The sequence below is a fragment of the Syngnathus leptorhynchus genome, chromosome 18 (genome assembly GCF_054491065.1).
Source record: "Syngnathus leptorhynchus isolate UIUO chromosome 18, UIUO_Slep, whole genome shotgun sequence".
NCBI lineage: Eukaryota > Metazoa > Chordata > Actinopteri > Syngnathiformes > Syngnathidae > Syngnathus > Syngnathus leptorhynchus.
The window spans coordinates 2,056,389-2,075,000 of NC_141212.1; the positions used below are offsets into that span (position 1 = coordinate 2,056,389).

Sequence of the window (18,612 nt, forward strand, 5' to 3'; positions counted from 1 at the left end):
TAAACTCCACTATTGTAAATAAAAAAATAGTACATCAAATATGAAAAAAAATACCCATTTTTATTACAATAATAGTTTACGGAATTAGACCGAAATAGTACATTCATATTTTAGGATGAATATTTTATGAATAACTGAATGACCTCATTTACAAATTCACTCCATCATGATTTGTTGACACTCCTGAAGTCTTCAAATTAGGTTTGAATTCTAGACAAACACTCCCCTCTGTTGGTGTGCCTCGTTATCTGCAAGGAATGCAGGAAAAGCAGATTCTGTCTTTCTCCACACACACACACACACACACACACACACACACACACACACACAGAGATTTTGCATCCCGTCCAGGGACATTAGCTTGGGCCGTAATCACTGCTTGTCTGATGCTAATGACTTCTTTCACTACCTCCCAACTCTCAGGTCTAATGAATAATCCAATACAATCCAATACTCAAGTGTCACAAATCAAGATGAGCCAAACAGTGCACAAAGCGTGTCCGGTAGAGTCTTCCAACGTAGTCCGGAGTCTTCTGCAAGTCTGAGGTAGTCAACAGATTTTCTTTTTATGAATTATAGTTTTTAACAGATCACGTCAACGAACTGCTTCAGAGAGTGCAAAATTTTCTTCAAGAAATAAAAAAAATAATAATAATAATACACATCTGAGTAAGGTTGTTGACAAGGTTTACCTGATCTGACTCCAGCATGACCAGAACCCGCCTTGATGGACAGTGGGAAATTGGTTGCCTAGCAACTGGTCAGCATCTGTCCAAGCCGTTTAATCCTTCCTTTTTGAGCAGCTCCGTTCCTTCATTAAAATCGTTCAAGCTTAAGATAATGCGAGAATTGACTCAGTAGCCCCATCGCGTCGATTCAATCGTATCTCCATTTATTTTTCAGCAGAAATTTTCTGTGTGATTCGATGATAAATCGATTTTCAGCTCCAATTCGTTTGGTGACGACAAAAATTCATGTTGTAATTTTCCAATGAGTAACTCATTGCATCATCTCTCAAAGCGAGCCGTACGATATCGAATCGAATGAATCGTAAACCCGCTGAATCGAATCATTCCGATTTACAGTGAACTCTTCTTGAATCGTATCGCACGCCATAAATTGACCTAATTCTTATATTTATGACATCACATTTTTTGGGTATTGTATTTTCCTCTTTATTGAGAAGTCATATTGTGCCAAAAGGACACATGAGGCTGAGCTACTTCATTACAGGGATGCTGTAGCACGAGCACACACACACACACACACACACACACACACACACACACACACACACTCTTCTCCACCTACCCCCTGCCCGCACCCAAGCAGCGAAGAGAGACGCGTGCCGCAGCCTGCGCAGTCGACTCGCATCTTTTGCCGCGCACGTCGAGAAAAAGAAAAAAAAAATCACGAAACTAAAAGGAAAGAAAAAAGACCGTCGAATCTTCATGCCGTGCACATGGATTTAGGATCGCGGAGGATCCACGCAGGAGGAGACTCTCATCTTCACAACGGAGAGGCAGCAGGTTCAAGTTTGCTCGTGCGGAGGAGTGAGGTGGACTTCCTCCCCCCAGCCCCGCCGGACTCATGATGTCCCTCACGCTTCACCTCAAGTCGGTCGCCAACCTCCGGGGGAAAGGTGACCGCGTTGCCAAAGTCACATTTCGAGGTACGGCCAAACTTTTCCATTTAGTTGCATGCCGGAGATATGAATTTGAAGTTTCTTATGTCGACCGCTAAGCTAATCAACCTGCCACATCTCTGACATCCACCAAAGAAGATGAAGCTGGTCAGAAATCATCTGATGTAATTCTAGCCAGTGTGACTTGAAGACAAAAAAAACACCTTCTCAAAGGTTTCCGTTTCCAGGCTACCGAACCCAAATCATTCTTATCGAGTCCAAACAGTCTCTGGTTAAAAGCTCCTTTATCTTGGCTCCTTCACACAGGAATTACGGCCGTCAACAGTTGGTGTCTGAGAACTTATTCGAACTGATTAGACCCGGCATGGTTATTGTGTAGGATGTCACATTGCCGCCTCCCCTTTCCTTTTTCCTGCCTCTGTCAGTGTGTGTGTGTGTGTGTTCAGAACAAGCCTTATATTGTTGTGCCGCACGCTGCAGCAAACTCACTCGACTCTGGGTAGTCCAGAACCTGTCAGCCGACTCGAGGGGGGGGGGGGGAATTGAACCTGCTTGATCAAAACAGTAGCCAACGTCATCATGGCTTTTTTATTTATTTTTTGTCAAAGATTGGCAGCCCAGACCAATTATTTCTATCGATTATTCGATAAGAGAGGAGAATTGAGCAGAGCGGCCGTTGCTATGTCATTGATTTGAAGTCTTATCTGTAATTGTTCATGCTTATGCTCTCCAGCCTGGAGAGTTGAAAAGTTAATGGCAACCCACTTCCAGATTACCCGACACGCGTACGTGCAGTGGTGCTACTTTCTTATCAAACTTTTGTCACTTTATTTCTTATGGTTTTGATCCAAAGTCTCTGTGAACTAGGCCGAAGAGGATTTTAGTTTGACGCAGCACGCCTTATATAAGCCTCGTAGCTTCTGTTTTGAATAATGTAGGAGGGATCTTGTCATCCTCTCTGCCATCTAAATAAAAAAAATAATAATAATAATAATCTTTTCAAAAGATGTGGGTTTTATAAGGTGAGCGTCGATATATCCAAAAAGGCTTTCATTTTGCAATAGATTTAAAAATTAATTTCAATAATCTTATTTTATGATGCAAATAATTTCCCAACCACACGAACACGCAACACCTGCACAAAGCAAACTGTGACACGCCCGCTTCCCATTCATAAATATCACAAAGCAACCAGGTGCTGCAAGTCACATGACAGTAAGCAATTAATTGCCCCCCCCCCGAGTTTATATCAACACTCGCTGGACACTTTGCACAGTGAGGTGCACCTGCAGCATTGGATGAAGACGTGCCGCTAATTTGATATGATAATGAAAATTGTTTGCTGGATACACCATTGTATCAGATGTCATTGTGATTGTAATTAGCACGCTCATTTGTTTTCCTAAGCAGAGAAAAGAGTTCTGGGGGGGATATTAAAAAGTCTGCCCCCCCCCCCTTATTACTTCAGCTCTTTTTTTTCTGGTTGAGTCAGATTACGAATAGATTTTTTTTTTCAAATCATTTATCTTCTGATATCCTTTGCAAAATAAAAGGGCTGCCCGAAATGTCAAGCACAGATCAAACTCCACTTAATTGCGCTCATAAGCGACATACCAATTTAAAGATCAGTCGTTGACATTTCTTCCCATCTCCAACCTGCTGTCCTAATTCATCTTTTACCTTTTCAGGGTCGTCTTTCTTCAGCCGTGTGGCGGCCAACTGCGACGACGTGGCTCACTTTAACGAGGTTGGTTCTTTCCCGTTCCCTTCCGTCATGGCCGACGGGCAATTATTGCTGGGAGATTCATTTAGTCGATACAAATTGAGTTTATTTGGAAACAATGCTAATAAAAAAAAAAAAAAAAAAATCTGCTTAATAGGGTTTATCATCGTCGCTAATTGAATCTCGTAACAAAGTGCGTGGGGCTGGATTAGGTTAGAGCGAAGTTTCCGATTCATAATAAACAAGGTGACGATCAGGAGGGATTCAACTTTTGTGATATAGTAGCCGAGCGGGGCTGGAAACATGTCCGTGGATTTCTACCATGACATTTTTGCTGGCTTGAATGGAAGCCAAGCGCCCTGTCACTGATTTCTTATGACAGCTTCATTTGTTGCTCTCTGTGCCGGCGAGTTCATTAGCATCACTCAGCATCATGTCCAGAGGAACAACTTCAAGTGACCTCTGTGACCTGGCCCTGGGAGGGGGGGAGCAGAACATGTCTACATATATGTATAGTCCTCTCGGCTCGTCTCCTCGCTCATAACTGTGGCCTTCTCTGTGAATTTCTACCCTGGCGTTGAGGGAGCACTGGGAGTCGCGTTGCTTTCTGCATGGTCTAGCAAGAACGCCTTTCAACTAGTATGCCGCTTGCTTGGATGGGGGAATGTGCATTCATTATTCATTCCATGGTGGGATTTAGCTTTTAGCTATGGCGCGCCAGTGCCTCCCCCTCACTAGAACGGCAAAGATTGCGAGTGGTTGGAAGTTTTTTTGGGGAGGGGGGGGGCTTGGCTGCACTCCAGTGTGTGTCATAAGTGGGAACAAGATAATATGCAAAAATAATGATGTTAATATATTTATTTGTACACGAGTATGAGCGGGCAGCTGCTGCTGCTGCTCCAGCATTATGTTGTCAATTATTCAATGATTCAAAAAAACAATTTGATAGTTGACTTATTCTCACTAAAGGATTTTTTTCACTGAATTGGAAAAGAGAATGCAAATATGAATGCAGTTGAAAGAAGCACCAGAGAGAAATGAATGTTGCAGTGATCAAAGGAAAAAAAAAAAGAGATATTTCTGTTGGTGTTCATTAGCTTGGACTTCTTCTGCTTTAACGAGCCCCACTCAGCAGTAACAATGCACCAAACAAACGTTATTAAAGTGTGAGGGCGAGGGGGCGGGGTTAAAATTATTCGACTGAAGAGAAAAAGTGTGTCTCAGCAGATTTCTTTTTTTTTTTTTTCAAGCAAAAGCTACTTCTTATAACCTCTGGGCACCACAGCAATTTTCTTCCCCCTTGAGGAATTCTGGGTCTTGAGCTGAGATGGATTTTAGTTCAGAGGCTACAAATGTATGAAATATTATCAAGGGTTATAAAACATTAAAAAAAGAAAATCTTCTCTTCTGTTCAACATTGCTTCATAAAGCATGACACATCTTCTGCTGCCATGGTGTGCTTTTTCTAACCTCCTCCTTTTTATCCTTTAAAAAGACTCTGACAGAAGAGGGGGAAAAAAATCTGACAGAGGATTTTTCTTTTTTTCTTTTTTTTTTTTACTGTAAGCTTTAACGCATCCAGATGAAAGGCAGGGTTGCAAAAAAAAATTAAAAAATAACTCAAGCTTATGCTTCATAAATAACCAGAGGTGTTTTTATGCTCTGTATCCATGGCAACCAAAATTAAAAGCATCATATGGTGATCACAGCTTCTTCTCTTGTGCATTTAACAACTTTGATAGAACGCAGTGGCCTTTTGCACCTCTGTCACTTTTAACGAGGGGGGGGGGGCAATCTCGGAACGATAATGAGCAGCTCTGAAAAAGAGAGAAAGATCTAAAAATAAAAACATTTTATCTTCCGTTGGAATGAATGAATGAATCTTGACATATTTTGGGGGGATTCTTGGACTCAATGGGCGAAATGTGAAATTCTGCAGGGAGGCGAACGTTCACGCATGTGTCGGGAAGCACTCGGACTGTATTTATCGTCAATGACGTGTTGTCTTTTTCTTTTTTTTTACTCTGGGGAAATTAACGCGGTCATCCATTGTCGATGTCGGAGTAACAAAAACAGCTTTTTTTTTTTGCCACTGCAGTGGCAGTTGGGGGAACCCCAGGATTTGCTTAATGGGATGAACAGAGGCCTGATTGATAACTTGCCCGCGGCGGCGTCTTGAATGAGAGCTCCACATCAGCGGGGGACGTTTAATGAATTTTAAATCACCTTTTCAACCTTCATCTCTTCTATCTCCTATAAATGCAACAGTGCATTGCAATGAGAAATCTACCGATGCACTTCCTAAAAATATCAAATGTCAAGAATGCTGTTCTGTCGGTAACCCGCTCGTGTGTGTCTTCTCCAGATGTTTCGATGGCCATTAGCGAGCAGGCTGGATGGCAGCGAGATGCTGGAGATCCAAGTGTACAATTACAGCAAAGTCTTCAGTAACAGGTAAAAAGCCAGAATCCTGTTTTGCCAGCCCACTTGTGTGTTTTTACACACCCGCTTGCACATATTACTCGTGATCGCCATATTTTGCCGGCACGCATGCTAAGTGCTGAAACTATTGATCGTACGCATTTGTTTTATGATATTATCGTTCCCTGCGGGGGCTTCGGTGCCGTCAGCTGATCATTTGCGTGCGTCATCAGAGCACGTGCGATGCCGTTTTTCACTTTCTTGACGTTTACAATTAGAGTGTAAGCAAGCCTGCGACCATATTGTGTGTTCTTCATATACTTATTGGTTTTGTGGGCTGGAATCACTTTGGGGTGGAGGCGGGGGGGGGGGGGGGGAGGCACTTTCAATTATTCAACAGCTCTAATTGGTCAATTTAATGGTGACTTGTGTTTATATGAAGTGTATGTAAGCAGTAGAACGAGCCTTAATAAAACCATATAGTCAATAAATAAAAGGATACCGTTTGTTTCGGTTGCTTTAAAAAAAAAAGAAAAAAAAAAGACGACATCGTTTGTATACGCTCCCATTATGGAGCCAGTTAAGCGAGAAAAGCTGCAGCGAAGAAGGAATGATTCTCAGCAGGGTGAGCACGTTACACAATAAAGTCTGCTCGGCAATGCTGGCAATGATAGGCTGAGTCGAAGCAATCCACACCGTCTGCTTCGGCGGTAAGTCTTTGCGAGGATTTGTCCAACGACGACAAAGACATTACGAGTGGGAGGATCAAAAGGTGCAGCAAAGCCTTTACCCACATGGTCCATTCCGTCAAGTTGACAAAATATGCTGTGACTCATTAGCGGAGCACAGCTTTCAAAGCAAACACGGTGAAGCGGCATTTGGCTGTTACGCCGTAACGTGTCGTCGCTCTTCTCTGCAGATCGGTGGGGACTTTCTGCATGGTTCTCCAGAAGGTGGCAGAGGAAGGCCAGCTCCACTTGACTGACACGCTCATCGATGATAACAACACATCCATTAATGTCAGTCGACATGCACCACTGTATTTTTTTATTTTTTATTATTATTATTATTTGTGTTATTATAACCCACAAGTTCAGGTATTTTATTATTATTTTTTCTTTTTTTTATTATTATTATTTTTTGTTATTATAACCCACAAGTTCAGGTATATTATTATTATTAGCCATAACCCAGAAGTTCAGGTTCAGCCAGAGGTTGGCTCTTTCTGTCCACCTAAAGTTTGAACAAAGTAAAAATGGATCAGTCTCTAGGCAACAGCAGCCTAATTGTATTCTTGCCGTAATTATAGCTCTTGAGGGAAACGTGTTTTTTAAGGGGGGAAGATTAGCGCCAGGACGACGGTGGCCACGGTGAACGAGGCCATTTTAAGGCCTTCCGGCGATGCCGAGTTGTGATGGCGGATGTGCTGACTTTTTTTATTTCAGACCATAACACGCGCCGTGGGAACGCATTAACAATTCGATTGCCGAGGCTCAAGGTTAACGCTTTTGTTTTGTGCGCTGGTGCCGTCGCCATAGTAACACAAAACGAAAAGCTCAGCAAAGACAGAAAACATTAACTCGCTGCTTATTTTTCTTTTTTTGCTTGCAATAAATTGGCTTTAATAAAAAAATTAAGTCAAATGAATAGTCCCAAAAAAAAAACAAAGCGGCACCAAAAACAAATTCCATCGTCACCATTGATTCCGAAAGAGATTTTAAACGACACTTAACCAAATTTCGCCTAGCAGGCAACATTTGGATGATTTACAGCGCCGGCCGAGTCCATTTCCTATAATGACAAATGCATTAAATCTCAAATATCTAATCTTTCATTTCCTATAAAAATAAATTGTGATTTTCTTTCCACGTTCTTCCTAAACACAAGAGACTTTTTGTTTTCCAGACCAGCGTTACCATAGAGATCCGATACCAGTCAATGGATGGCGCAGCGGGCATGTGGAGTAACGGCGAGCATCTGGATGTCCCCGACGATCGCGACGGGATATTTACCTTCGAGACGGACAGCTTGCTATCAGGGCAAAGCCGCGGATCGGGGACATCTGCCAAACAATCATTGCAGGGATCCATACCCACGTTCAGAAAGTGAGTCCAACATCAGCCCAAATCTGGCATCCATGCATTCCTTGTGCGCCAAAGCACACTTTTGTCCTCTGGAAACTTCAAGCTGCAAAGATTCTTTCCTCTATACCACTTGGGAAACATTTTTTTCCCCCTTTTCATGCGGCAAATTCATTTTTGATGTTAATCGGACCGGATGCTCGGACCATGCAAGGCCCAGATAAGGTCACCGAGGGAGTGACCTCATCTTCCAGTCGGACGTTTTCCGTTTAGGAACCGCATAGTGAAAAGCCAGACGTGCACTATTGGATAAAATTGAGGTCAGGGTCCGCAGCACTTAGAACCGCGACGTAATTGGAATTGCATTTGACATCGATCTCGGTCGCCAGCAGGGGGCGCTGCTGCTTAAAATATCTCCTTGAATGGCTATTACGCAGAATGTGCAAACATAGAAGATAGAAAAAAGATTGATTTGACTCTAAAGGTCATCCAAGCTGATTTCAGAGTGTTTTGTGCTTCTTTTTAGGAATCTGAATTTATTTCACAGCTCTATATGGAGCTGCACTAGCTTCACCTAAATTGAAAGGCATCGCTTCCCCGTGTGGGCTGTGTGCCTGCCTGCAGGATGATTTATGACATAACCCTGAACACATTTTTTTTTTTTTTTATGCACCTCAGCTCTGCAGAGGTTTTGTTACTCCTCATGAATATATCAAGTCCCGAGTGGGTGAAGCAGCTGACACATTTGACCACAACAAGAATAGCAAGTACTGCTGCTGCAAACAGGAAAAAAAAAAATCTGAATAGCAAACCTGACCCTTAAAACATCGCACACATTTTTTTTTTTTGGTATAACTGCGATGAATTCAAAGTGAATATGGAAGCGTTGCACTCGCTCAGGGGATCCGCAGTCTGGTTTTTCCTTTTTCCTTCTTCCTGGCTGCCTGCATTATGTAGGACTCCTTCATTATGACACTATAAAACACACAAAGGGGACTAAAGGGACTGGAAAGTATTTGGAAGAACAAATAATATCATTTAGAAAGTCAAGCCCAGAAAGATTTTTTTTTAACCATTTCGTTGAGTTGAGCTGAAATAGCCCCAAACTGGGCAAAAAAAAAAAAAAAAAAGCACCGCCTCCTCTCATCCGAGTGATGTTCCTGGTACAGAACACACAAATGAATTATTGAACACGGCTATATTATTCATTTTCATATCCGAGCTCACGTGCGCTAAACTTGTGATAGCTGATGCGAACTTTGCCGCTTCTTCAAATATTTCTGCTTACGTGCGTGAACCGTGACTTGTTGGATCAACTTTGGGATTTGGATTGTTGTTGATTGATGTATTGACCCACAAGATCTTTTGAGCGACGGTAACAGTACCCAGCCTGATTATCTCCACTCCCCTTCAAGCTGTGTACCTCCCTCCTTGACGTCCATGTGTCAGCCACTCGTTGGTCTCATCCACTTGCTTGTTTTGGACCTGCAGCATTTGGCCCATGACAAATAGAACCACCCATTAAGTTTATAAAAAGGATTCATCCATTGAGAAGGTAGGTATGAAGAACATACTGTATTTTCATATAATGCTTCTTATGCCGTTGTTTTTTTTCTTTTTTTTCCTCTAAAGCCAATTCCTAATTTATTTTTATTTTTTTATGTTTTAAAAAATGTCTTAATATTTTTTACGTCACATATTCTAACTTGATCTTGTGAATTGGCTAGTTTCATTCGCTGTTAGATAAAAAAACATTTAAATGAATTTTTGAAAAATTCCTTTTTTTTTTTTTTTTTTAAATGTTTCAACGATATTCTTAAATACCGAGATGCGACGTTTTTGAACTTAACCGTGAAGCTTTAACTGTGAAACATTGCGGCTGTTTTTCCACACGTGGGCTGGGGATTATAGCAGAAACTGGAGCCATATAGATTCTGAAATGCTTGTGGAGACCAAAGTGTTTTCATTCTTTTCCTGACATCTTTCCATAGCCGCAGCAAATTAGACAGTCACGCACTTTCTTAATTATTAAGGTCTCCCCATTCGTGGGCTGTCGCCGATGACATCACAAGTCTTTGTCGTCGCCGGGATATGCGATCCAGATTAAAAAAATGTGCAGAAACCCAACACTCTTGTTTTTGTCCGCGTGGCTTTGAGCAATTGTGGTGGGTGCCAACCTGGACTTTAATGTCGCTATGATTGACTCGGCGGTGTTTGGTTGCCTCTTCATTGAAAGTGACCTTGAAGGTGCTTGTTTGTGGATGCTATCACTTCCCTCCTTCTCATTGTCTTCACCAAACAGATCAGGGAATAGAGTGTTTGCAGCCATGAAGCTTGGCAAGATCAGGAGCTCACGAGATGATCACAAGAAAGGTAAGTTGATGAGAGCTTTCTCGATAGGACTTTGCGTCTACACGTTTCGAATAACTTTCCCGTCGGAACCTCAGATGAGCCAGCGGTGCTCGACACGGAGGACCTGGACAAGAGAGCGATGCGTCTGGCCGGAATGTTGGAACCGGACGCCATTTCTCTGGCTTCCGTCACTGCCGTCACCACCAACATCTCCAACAAGAGGTCTCGGCTTCAGGTCAAATGCAAACCAACCGACGTGAATGAGAAAATGTTTGCGCTCATTTGTCCAGGTCCAAACCAGACATCAAGATGGAACCAAGTTCTGGACGACCAGTGGATTACCAGGTGTGCTTGCTTAGCTAACATGCTAGCTCAGTAACTTTCCATTCTATTCACTGTGACTCCAAAAAAATGAAAATAAAACTCATCCGCCATCAGATCAGCATCACGATCATCGAGGCCCGCCAGCTTATTGGTCTCAACATGGACCCGGTGGTGTGCGTGGAGATTGGCGATGAGAAGAAGTACACGTCCATGAAGGAGTCCACCAACTGCCCCTACTACAATGAGGTCAGCAGAGGCTTCTTTAGCATAGCGCTGTGAGCCCTAGCTGCGGCTTGCGAGTTTGTCTGCTATCGATTGTTTTGTCTGTGACACAAAAGCCCTGCGGACACACAAAGTAAAAGGTAAAGCTATCAGGGTAATGGCCCTCACATCTTCCCAGACTTATTTTCTCACCCTTCGGCGGATATTTATGGTGCCGTGAATGGAGGCGAGGTAGATTAGGAATGACGCTTGGCTTCTTTTGGAAAGGTGAAAGCCAGACTGACTTTTTTTTTTTATCGTCTGCTCCATTTTGCCATTGATATCCACGAACAAGATATGAAATGATTTTCTTCTCCACCCCCGCAGTACTTTGTCTTCGACTTCCACGTCCCGCCTGATGTCATGTTTGATAAGATCGTTAAACTCTCGGTAAGCTCTCCAGCCTTTATTACCGTCGGATCGTTCGTTCGTCGTTAACGTAACGTTGGTCGCTCAAGGTCATCCACTCCAAAAACCTTCTTCGGAGCGGAACGTTGGTAGGAACCTTCAAGATGGACGTCGGGACTGTTTATCATCAGCCCGGTAAGCGACAATACCCGAGCTAACGATACATCCGCGCTAACGATGGATTTATCGGTGGATTCCAGAGCACCAGTTCTACCACAAGTGGGCCATCCTGTCCGACCCGGTTGATATCACAGCGGGATGCAAAGGCTACTTGAAATGCGACATCGCCGTGGTGGGTAAAGGCGACAACATCAAGACTCCGCACAAAGCCAACGAGACCGACGAGGATGACATCGAGGGGTTAGGCCGGATCTCAAACATTGAAACTCAAAGGTCTCCTTTAGCTTCTCAAGATCTTAACTTCTTTCAGGAACCTGCTTCTTCCCGAAGGAATTCCGGCCGAGCGTCAGTGGGCGAGATTCTACGTGAAAGTCTACCGTGCCGAGGGTCTTCCTAAGATGAACACCAACATTATGGCGAACGTGAAGAAGGCCTTCATAGGAGAAAATCGAGACCTGGTGGATCCTTACGTTCAAGTGCACTTTTCTGGGCAGAAAGTAAATTCCCGCCAAAGTCGGGCTAACTGCTGCGAGGGTCATTTTTAAAACATCTCCCGTCGGCAGGGGAAGACCTCAGTCCAGAAAAGCAGTTACGAACCCATCTGGAACGAGCAGATCGTCTTCACCGAGCTCTTCCCTCCGCTCTGCAAACGCTTGAAGGTCCAAATCCGCGACTCGGATAAGGTGAACGACGTCGCCATCGGAACCCACTTCATTGACCTGCGCAAAATATCCAATGATGGTGACAGAGGTAGGTCATAAAAAAAAAAAAAAAAAAAGGATGTCTTCTTAATTGCTTCCACGTTCTTCAGGGTTCTTGCCGACCTTGGGTCCGGCCTGGGCCAACATGTACGGCTCTACACGCCAGTACACCTTGATGGATGAGCACCAGGACCTGAACGATGGACTTGGCGAGGGCGTATCCTTCCGGGCCCGTCTGCTGCTATCCGTGGCCGTGGAGGTCCTGGACACCAGCTCTCCGGAGATCCTCAGCTCCACCGACGTGCAGATAGATTCCGTCTCCAACATCTCCGAGGTGAAGAATCGAGCCACTTGATTAGCGGTCGGCAATTTTTTTATTGTCCCCGTGTCCTTCTTCTTGTCAGAGCGCCACGGGCAAGATGGAGGAGTTCTTTCTCTTCGGAGCCTTCCTGGAGGCCACCATGATTGACCGAAAGATCGGCGACAAGCCCATTACATTTGAGGTCACCATAGGTACGGAAGTAGCTTTCTTTTCTTCTCGTCGAAGCCTGAAGGTTGACTTTGTGATGATGTACCTCCGTCAAAGGTAACTATGGGAACCAGATAGACGGCACCAGCAAGCCGTCATTGTCGAGAAAGAAGAAGAAGGATGAAGAGAACGACGACGAGGACAGCGAACTCATCCAAAACTCCAGCGAAGACGAGGCCGATGAAGAAAGCGACCTGGAGTCGGTCTCCTGCACGCCCCACGTGAGGCCCGTCGTCACAGACAGGTCAGAAAGGTCACACCGCCGACGCCAAATGACCTTTCACCCCAAAATTCAACGCAGCTGTTTGTGCCTTCACAGGAATTACTTTCACCTTCCCTACTTGGAGAAGAAACCATGCGTGTACATCAAAAGCTGGTGGCAAGACCAGAGACGACGACTGTACAACTCCAACATGATGGACAAGATTGCCGACAAGCTGGAGGAAGGCATCAATGATGTTCAGGAGATCATTAAAACGGAGAAGGCCTTTCCGGAGCGCCGACTCAGAGGAGTTTTGGAGGAACTGAGCGTTGGCTGCAGGTCAGCGCCATTGTTGACATTTGTCAAAATGCCGGCAATATTTCAACCTACACCTTTTTTGCTCTTTTCCCAGTCGCTTTATAAATTTGGCCAACAAGGACTTAAACCAGGCCGGGAGAACCAAACTGGATCGAGAAAGACTCAAATCCTGCATGAGAGAGATGGTAATGCGTCCATCTTTTAGACAGTCCAGACAGATTCTCGCTTATCGTCTGGCTTTTGCAGGACAACATGGGCCAGCAGGCCAAACAGATGAGGACGCAAGTGAAGAAAAACACCGTGAAAGACAAATTAAAAATTGTGCAAAACTTCCTGCAGAGGCTTCGTTTCCTCGCCGACGAGGTAGACGCTCCATTCCGGAATCGTTTCCAAAACGTTGCCGTCTCATCGTGATCTGATTCCTGTCCAGCCCCAACACAGCATCCCCGACGTGTTCGTGTGGATGATGAGCAACAATAAACGTATCGCGTACGCCCGCGTTCCATCCAAGGACATCCTCTACTCGCTCGTGGATGAGGAGACGGGGAAAGACTGCGGCAAAGTCAAAGCGGTCTTTCTGAAGGTATGACGTCACCCGCTCGCTGGCTTCCAACCAATGTGAGTCCCACCTCTGATGTTTGTCCGCAGCTGCCCGGTAAAAAAGGTTTCGGGCCGGCCGGTTGGACGGTTCAGGCCAAGCTGGAGTTATACTTGTGGCTCGGACTGGCTAAGCAAAAGAAAGAATTCCTCAGCGGTCTTCCCAACGGTTTTGAGGAGGTTAAAGCTCCTAAAACGCCATCCAACCTTCTTCACTCTGTACCGCCCGTCAGCTTGGTGTATAACAGTGAGTGCAAACTCGGTTTTCCGAGAAATGTTTTTGGAGCTTATTGTTGTTTTTTTTGTTTTTTTTTGTGACCGACAGTGAAGCAGGTCTTCCAGCTGAGGGCGCACATGTACCAAGCGCGAAGCCTGTTCGCCGCCGACAGCAGCGGCCTCTCCGACCCCTTCGCCAGAGTCTTCTTCTCCACGCATAGTCAGGTCACTGAGGTAAAGCCTGAATCTCAAGATGGCGATATTTTATCGTTCATTTTTTTTTCAAGACCTAACTATGTTCTGCAGGTTCTGAGCGAGACCCTGTGCCCCACTTGGGACCAGCTGCTGGTTTTCGACAATGTGGAGCTTTTTGGGGAAGCCGGCGAGCTGAGAGACGACCCGCCAATCATCGTGGTGGAAATTTACGACCAAGACACAGTGGTAGGGTTTGCGCTGGGTGACGTCGGAGAAAACACAACGGTCGACTCTCATGAAAGCCCTTTGCTTCTCTTTCCATCTTCTGACCTTCTGTGCACCTCCTGTCTTTGTTTAAATAGAGTGTGAAATCATTGTTTTCAGGGGAATATTGTGATTTTTTTTTTTGGGTGGGATATATTCAGTTTCACCCTTTGCAGTGGCACCATTTTGTTTTCTTTCTTTTTTTCTGTTTTTGTATTTATTTTTATTATAAGTGTAAGATAAAGAGAAAAAAAAACACAATTTCCCTGAAAATGTCCCTTTTGGCCCAATACCTCCAAATTCCTTTCCATTCCCATTGAAAGTTTGAACATCCTCATTTTCCATATATATACATCTAACCAACACTGCCCTCAAGTGGGTGGCGGTGGAAACTGCACCCTCCCTCCCATCCTCACCTAACCCCAACTCTCCATCGCTATGATGCCGCGTCCAGGGCAAAGCGGAGTTCATAGGTCGCACGTTCGCCAAGCCTACCATCAAAATGTGTGAAGAGCACTACGGCCCTCCGAGGTTTCCGCCCCAGTTGGAGTACTTCCAAATCTACCGAGGGAACTGCACCGCTGGAGAACTGCTGGCTGCCTTTGAGCTCCTTCAGGTAAATGGCTAAAAAAAAAAATTAAAAATGGGTTTCCATTTCCTGTCTTCCATACCAACTCCAACTTATTTCTGAATAGAAATCATTTTCCCATTTCAAATGATCTACTGGGCATCCCTCTTCCTTTTCTCCTCTCTTGTGAAACCACCCGTCCGTCCCTCCCTCCCTCCAGATCCCTTTTGATGGCGAGGAGGTTAGACGAGCTCTCATCGCTGTCCATAACTTTGCCGTTCCTCAGATAAAGGTGCTCTTCTCTTTTCATCTCTTCAATCTCACTTCCTTAACCTTCATCCGTCGTCATCATGCAGAGGAAGCATCGAAATCCAGGAGACAATGCTAATAGCTAACACGGATGCGTAGAAATCAAATTGATTTATATTTACGGAACCACACAGAAATCAGAACCGAAATATTCTCTCCGAACCCTCGATAGATCGGTCAAGGAGGGACGGCCGATCTCCCCCCGCTGGAAGGAGCGACAGATTCCGAGCGAGGTCCGATTATCCCGGTTCCGTTGGGGATCCGACCCGTTCTGAGTCGCTACCGCATCGAGGTGGGATTTTGTTTTGGATTCTATTACAATTGACAACATAATAAGAAGTTGATTTTTGGCCGGTCCAGGTCTTGTTTTGGGGCTTGAGGGACCTCAAGAGGGTCAACCTGGCCCAGGTGGATCGGCCCCGTGTGGACATTGAGTGCGCTGGGAAAGGTGTTCAGTCTGTCGTCATCCAGAACTACAAAAAGAACCCAAATTTCAGCACATTGGTGAAATGGTTTGAGGTGGTGAGTATCTCCAGGAGCAGAAATTGGAAGTTAGGATTTGAATGTTGACAACAAGTTTTGTGTTCATGTTGTCATTAGGACCTTCCCGAGAATGAGCTCCTCCACCCGCCGCTCAACATCAGGGTGGTGGACTGCCGAGCTTTCGGTCGCTACACGCTGGTGGGTTCCCACGCGGTCACCTGTCTGAGGCCTTTCCTCTACTGCACGCCCGATAAGATGTCCAGAAACTGGAGCAGCGCAGGTAATAAAGATTTGATTTTGAAATTTATATAGTATGAGAAAAAATCAGAAAAAAAAAATTTTTGTTAATAAAAGACAACATGTAGAATAATTCTTTTTTTTTTTCGTAATAATAAAAAATACCATTGTAGCATTTCCTTACGCCCTCTGCAGGCGAAATCGTCATCAACATGGACGCCATGGAACCCGCCGTCCGGAAAATGGACACGTGTGTCAAGTTAGATGCTGTAAGTACAAGATTTATTTCTTTGATTTATGTGAGTTATAGTTTCTATAGAATCTCTAATAATTTTGGAATCAATGAAACTCTCATCTCTGATATTCTGATGTTTATTTGTAGACTTCTGATGCTGTTGTAAAAGTTGACATGGTAAGTGTTTGTTCCGACAGAACGATGGCCATACTTTGTTTATAGACTTCAATTTCTAATCTGTTTTGAATAGATTGAGGAAGAGAGTGAGCGAGACAAAAAGAAGAAGAAAAAGAAAAAGAAGGGAGCAGTGGATGAAGAGGACGAGACAGACGAGAGCGTGCTGGATTGGTGGTCCAAATATTTTGCTTCCATCGAGACATTGAAAGAGGTTTGTGCAATGTCTTGTTATCCAATTTTTACCCCAAAAAAAAAAGAAAAATCAATACAAATTTCAAAAACGCACCTCTGCAGACCATCAGAGCTCAGGAAGCAGCTCAGGCCGAAGCAGAGGAGCGAGAAGACCTGGAAATTGCAGCTGAGACGGCAGGTATGGAACTGACAAGTCCGGCTAGAATCATTTTTGGATGACTCGACCACAAAATATTCAATCTGCAGATATCAAATACGACGATGTTATTCGGAAAGGCCCCAGAATGAGGGAGAGGCACAAGGAAAAGAGAAGTGCCAAGGAGAAGAAGAAGAGTCACACGGTGGATGCGGCTGAAAAACGAACACTTAAATCCAAAGTGGACGAGTTGATGGTATGCGATCAAATGGGACTTAAAACAGAGCCCTGCGGAACTTTTTGTTTTTTTACTTTGTATTTTGTGACATACACTGATAAATAGCAAATTGAAAGAACTTGTATTGTCTCAGGTGTACAACAAGGAGCTCGAGACCGAGTATGGCAACTTTGAAGACTGGCTGCATACTTTCAACCTGTACAGAGGGAAAGCCGGGGACGACGATGAACACGCTCTGGATGAGGACCGCATCGTTGGACGATTTAAGGTGAAGAATCAAAAGAGCTGATTCTAAAAGAGTTGATTCAAAAAGAGTCAACAAAAGTGTTGAATCCAAGAGTTGATTCTGTAACCTGCGTTCAGGGTTCCTTGTGCATGTACAAAGTACCATTGTCGGAGGAGATGACAAAAGACGTGGGATTCGATCCAAACATGGGCATGTTCCAGAGCATTCCTCATAACGACCCCATCGGGGTGCTCGTTCGGGTCTACGTGGTCAGGGTACGTTCCCCGTTATGTCCGATCCACCCGGATGTGGAACTTGAGCCAATTTATTGTCCTCCAGGCTACGGATCTTCATCCTGCAGACATCAACGGAAAGGCAGACCCATACGTTGTCATTAAACTGGGAAAATCCGAAGTCAAGGACAAAGAGAACTACATCTCCAAACAGCTCAATCCCGTCTTTGGCAAGTGAGTGGACTCCAGATTTGGATGAAAAAGCAAAAATCCAAATGACTTTTTGATTTGAATATGTCTTTGTCCATCTTGCCTTGAAGGGCGTTTGACATCGAAGCCACCTTCCCCATGGAGTCCATGCTTACGGTCTCCGTGTACGACTGGGACCTGGTGGGCACGGATGACCTGATCGGGGAGACCAAGATCGATTTAGAGAATCGCTTTTACAGCAAATACAGAGCCACTTGCGGCATCTCTTCCACCTACTCTCTGTAAGCCATTTTTGGCATTTCCCGCAGTTGGACTTTGACTACTCCAATTGTTTGCGTTTTGTCTACATTAGCCACGGGTACAATATTTGGCGGGACCCTTTGAAGCCCAGCCAGATCCTCGCAAAGCTGTGTAAGGAAGCCAAGATTGATCCTCCTCAGTACGGCCCGGGAGGGAAAGTCAAGGTGGCCAATTGCATTTTCGTAGGACCCACCGAGATGGAGGATGAAAACGGTAGGACGGCACGCCGTAATTCAGCCTCAAAGTATTTCTAACAAAGCGACGCGGCTCAAGGTTTGAAGAAGCAGACCGAAGAACATTTAGCTCTGACGGCGCTGAACCACTGGGAGGAGATCCCGCGAGCGGGCTGCCGGCTCGTTCGGGAACACGTGGAGACCAGGCCGCTGTTGAACCCGGATAAACCGGGCATTGAGCAAGTAAGGGGAAAAGAAAGAAAGAAAGAAAGAAAAAAAATAAGGGGCGCTCGGTTTGACCGATGTTCTCGTGTGCTGAAGGGGCGAATCGAGATGTGGGTGGACATGTTTCCTGCGGACATGCCGGCTCCCGGGCCGGCCATTGAGATAGCACCGCGGAAGCCCAAAAGGTGAGCCAGCGTGCTGCATCCCGGAATAAAAGTGGAACAAAAATATTTAGTTTGGCGGCGTGGGAAGATTTTTGTGCCAATGACAAGGTATGGTGCTGAAGTTTATTTACATGACAAGTAACGCTAGT

General features: G+C 44.7%; 1 protein-coding gene across 2 annotated transcripts in view; it reads left to right on the top strand.

Moving 5' to 3' along the window:
* The window catches only part of otofa (otoferlin a), a 43,773-nt gene that overhangs the window by 21,560 nt on the left and 3,601 nt on the right, over positions 1-18,612 (top strand). For both annotated transcript variants that reach the window (XM_085938194.1, XM_085938195.1), the window contains exons 3-44: positions 424-546; positions 1,473-1,672; positions 3,334-3,392; positions 5,734-5,822; positions 6,709-6,808; positions 7,695-7,894; positions 10,173-10,243; positions 10,318-10,444; positions 10,513-10,567; positions 10,661-10,792; positions 11,135-11,197; positions 11,266-11,350; positions 11,416-11,575; positions 11,646-11,832; positions 11,899-12,085; positions 12,147-12,370; positions 12,441-12,549; positions 12,623-12,809; positions 12,885-13,106; positions 13,180-13,270; positions 13,332-13,448; positions 13,516-13,668; positions 13,734-13,929; positions 14,008-14,132; positions 14,205-14,339; positions 14,812-14,973; positions 15,146-15,217; positions 15,407-15,526; positions 15,595-15,756; positions 15,835-15,997; positions 16,150-16,223; positions 16,337-16,366; positions 16,440-16,577; positions 16,661-16,736; positions 16,805-16,950; positions 17,066-17,200; positions 17,296-17,433; positions 17,498-17,625; positions 17,712-17,882; positions 17,954-18,114; positions 18,175-18,317; positions 18,396-18,484. In XM_085938194.1, the coding sequence (XP_085794320.1) occupies positions 1,591-1,672; positions 3,334-3,392; positions 5,734-5,822; positions 6,709-6,808; positions 7,695-7,894; positions 10,173-10,243; positions 10,318-10,444; positions 10,513-10,567; positions 10,661-10,792; positions 11,135-11,197; positions 11,266-11,350; positions 11,416-11,575; positions 11,646-11,832; positions 11,899-12,085; positions 12,147-12,370; positions 12,441-12,549; positions 12,623-12,809; positions 12,885-13,106; positions 13,180-13,270; positions 13,332-13,448; positions 13,516-13,668; positions 13,734-13,929; positions 14,008-14,132; positions 14,205-14,339; positions 14,812-14,973; positions 15,146-15,217; positions 15,407-15,526; positions 15,595-15,756; positions 15,835-15,997; positions 16,150-16,223; positions 16,337-16,366; positions 16,440-16,577; positions 16,661-16,736; positions 16,805-16,950; positions 17,066-17,200; positions 17,296-17,433; positions 17,498-17,625; positions 17,712-17,882; positions 17,954-18,114; positions 18,175-18,317; positions 18,396-18,484 (5,264 nt within the window). In that variant the 5' untranslated portion in view covers positions 424-546; positions 1,473-1,590. The remainder of the gene's footprint in view (positions 1-423; positions 547-1,472; positions 1,673-3,333; positions 3,393-5,733; positions 5,823-6,708; positions 6,809-7,694; positions 7,895-10,172; positions 10,244-10,317; positions 10,445-10,512; positions 10,568-10,660; positions 10,793-11,134; positions 11,198-11,265; positions 11,351-11,415; positions 11,576-11,645; positions 11,833-11,898; positions 12,086-12,146; positions 12,371-12,440; positions 12,550-12,622; positions 12,810-12,884; positions 13,107-13,179; positions 13,271-13,331; positions 13,449-13,515; positions 13,669-13,733; positions 13,930-14,007; positions 14,133-14,204; positions 14,340-14,811; positions 14,974-15,145; positions 15,218-15,406; positions 15,527-15,594; positions 15,757-15,834; positions 15,998-16,149; positions 16,224-16,336; positions 16,367-16,439; positions 16,578-16,660; positions 16,737-16,804; positions 16,951-17,065; positions 17,201-17,295; positions 17,434-17,497; positions 17,626-17,711; positions 17,883-17,953; positions 18,115-18,174; positions 18,318-18,395; positions 18,485-18,612) is intronic.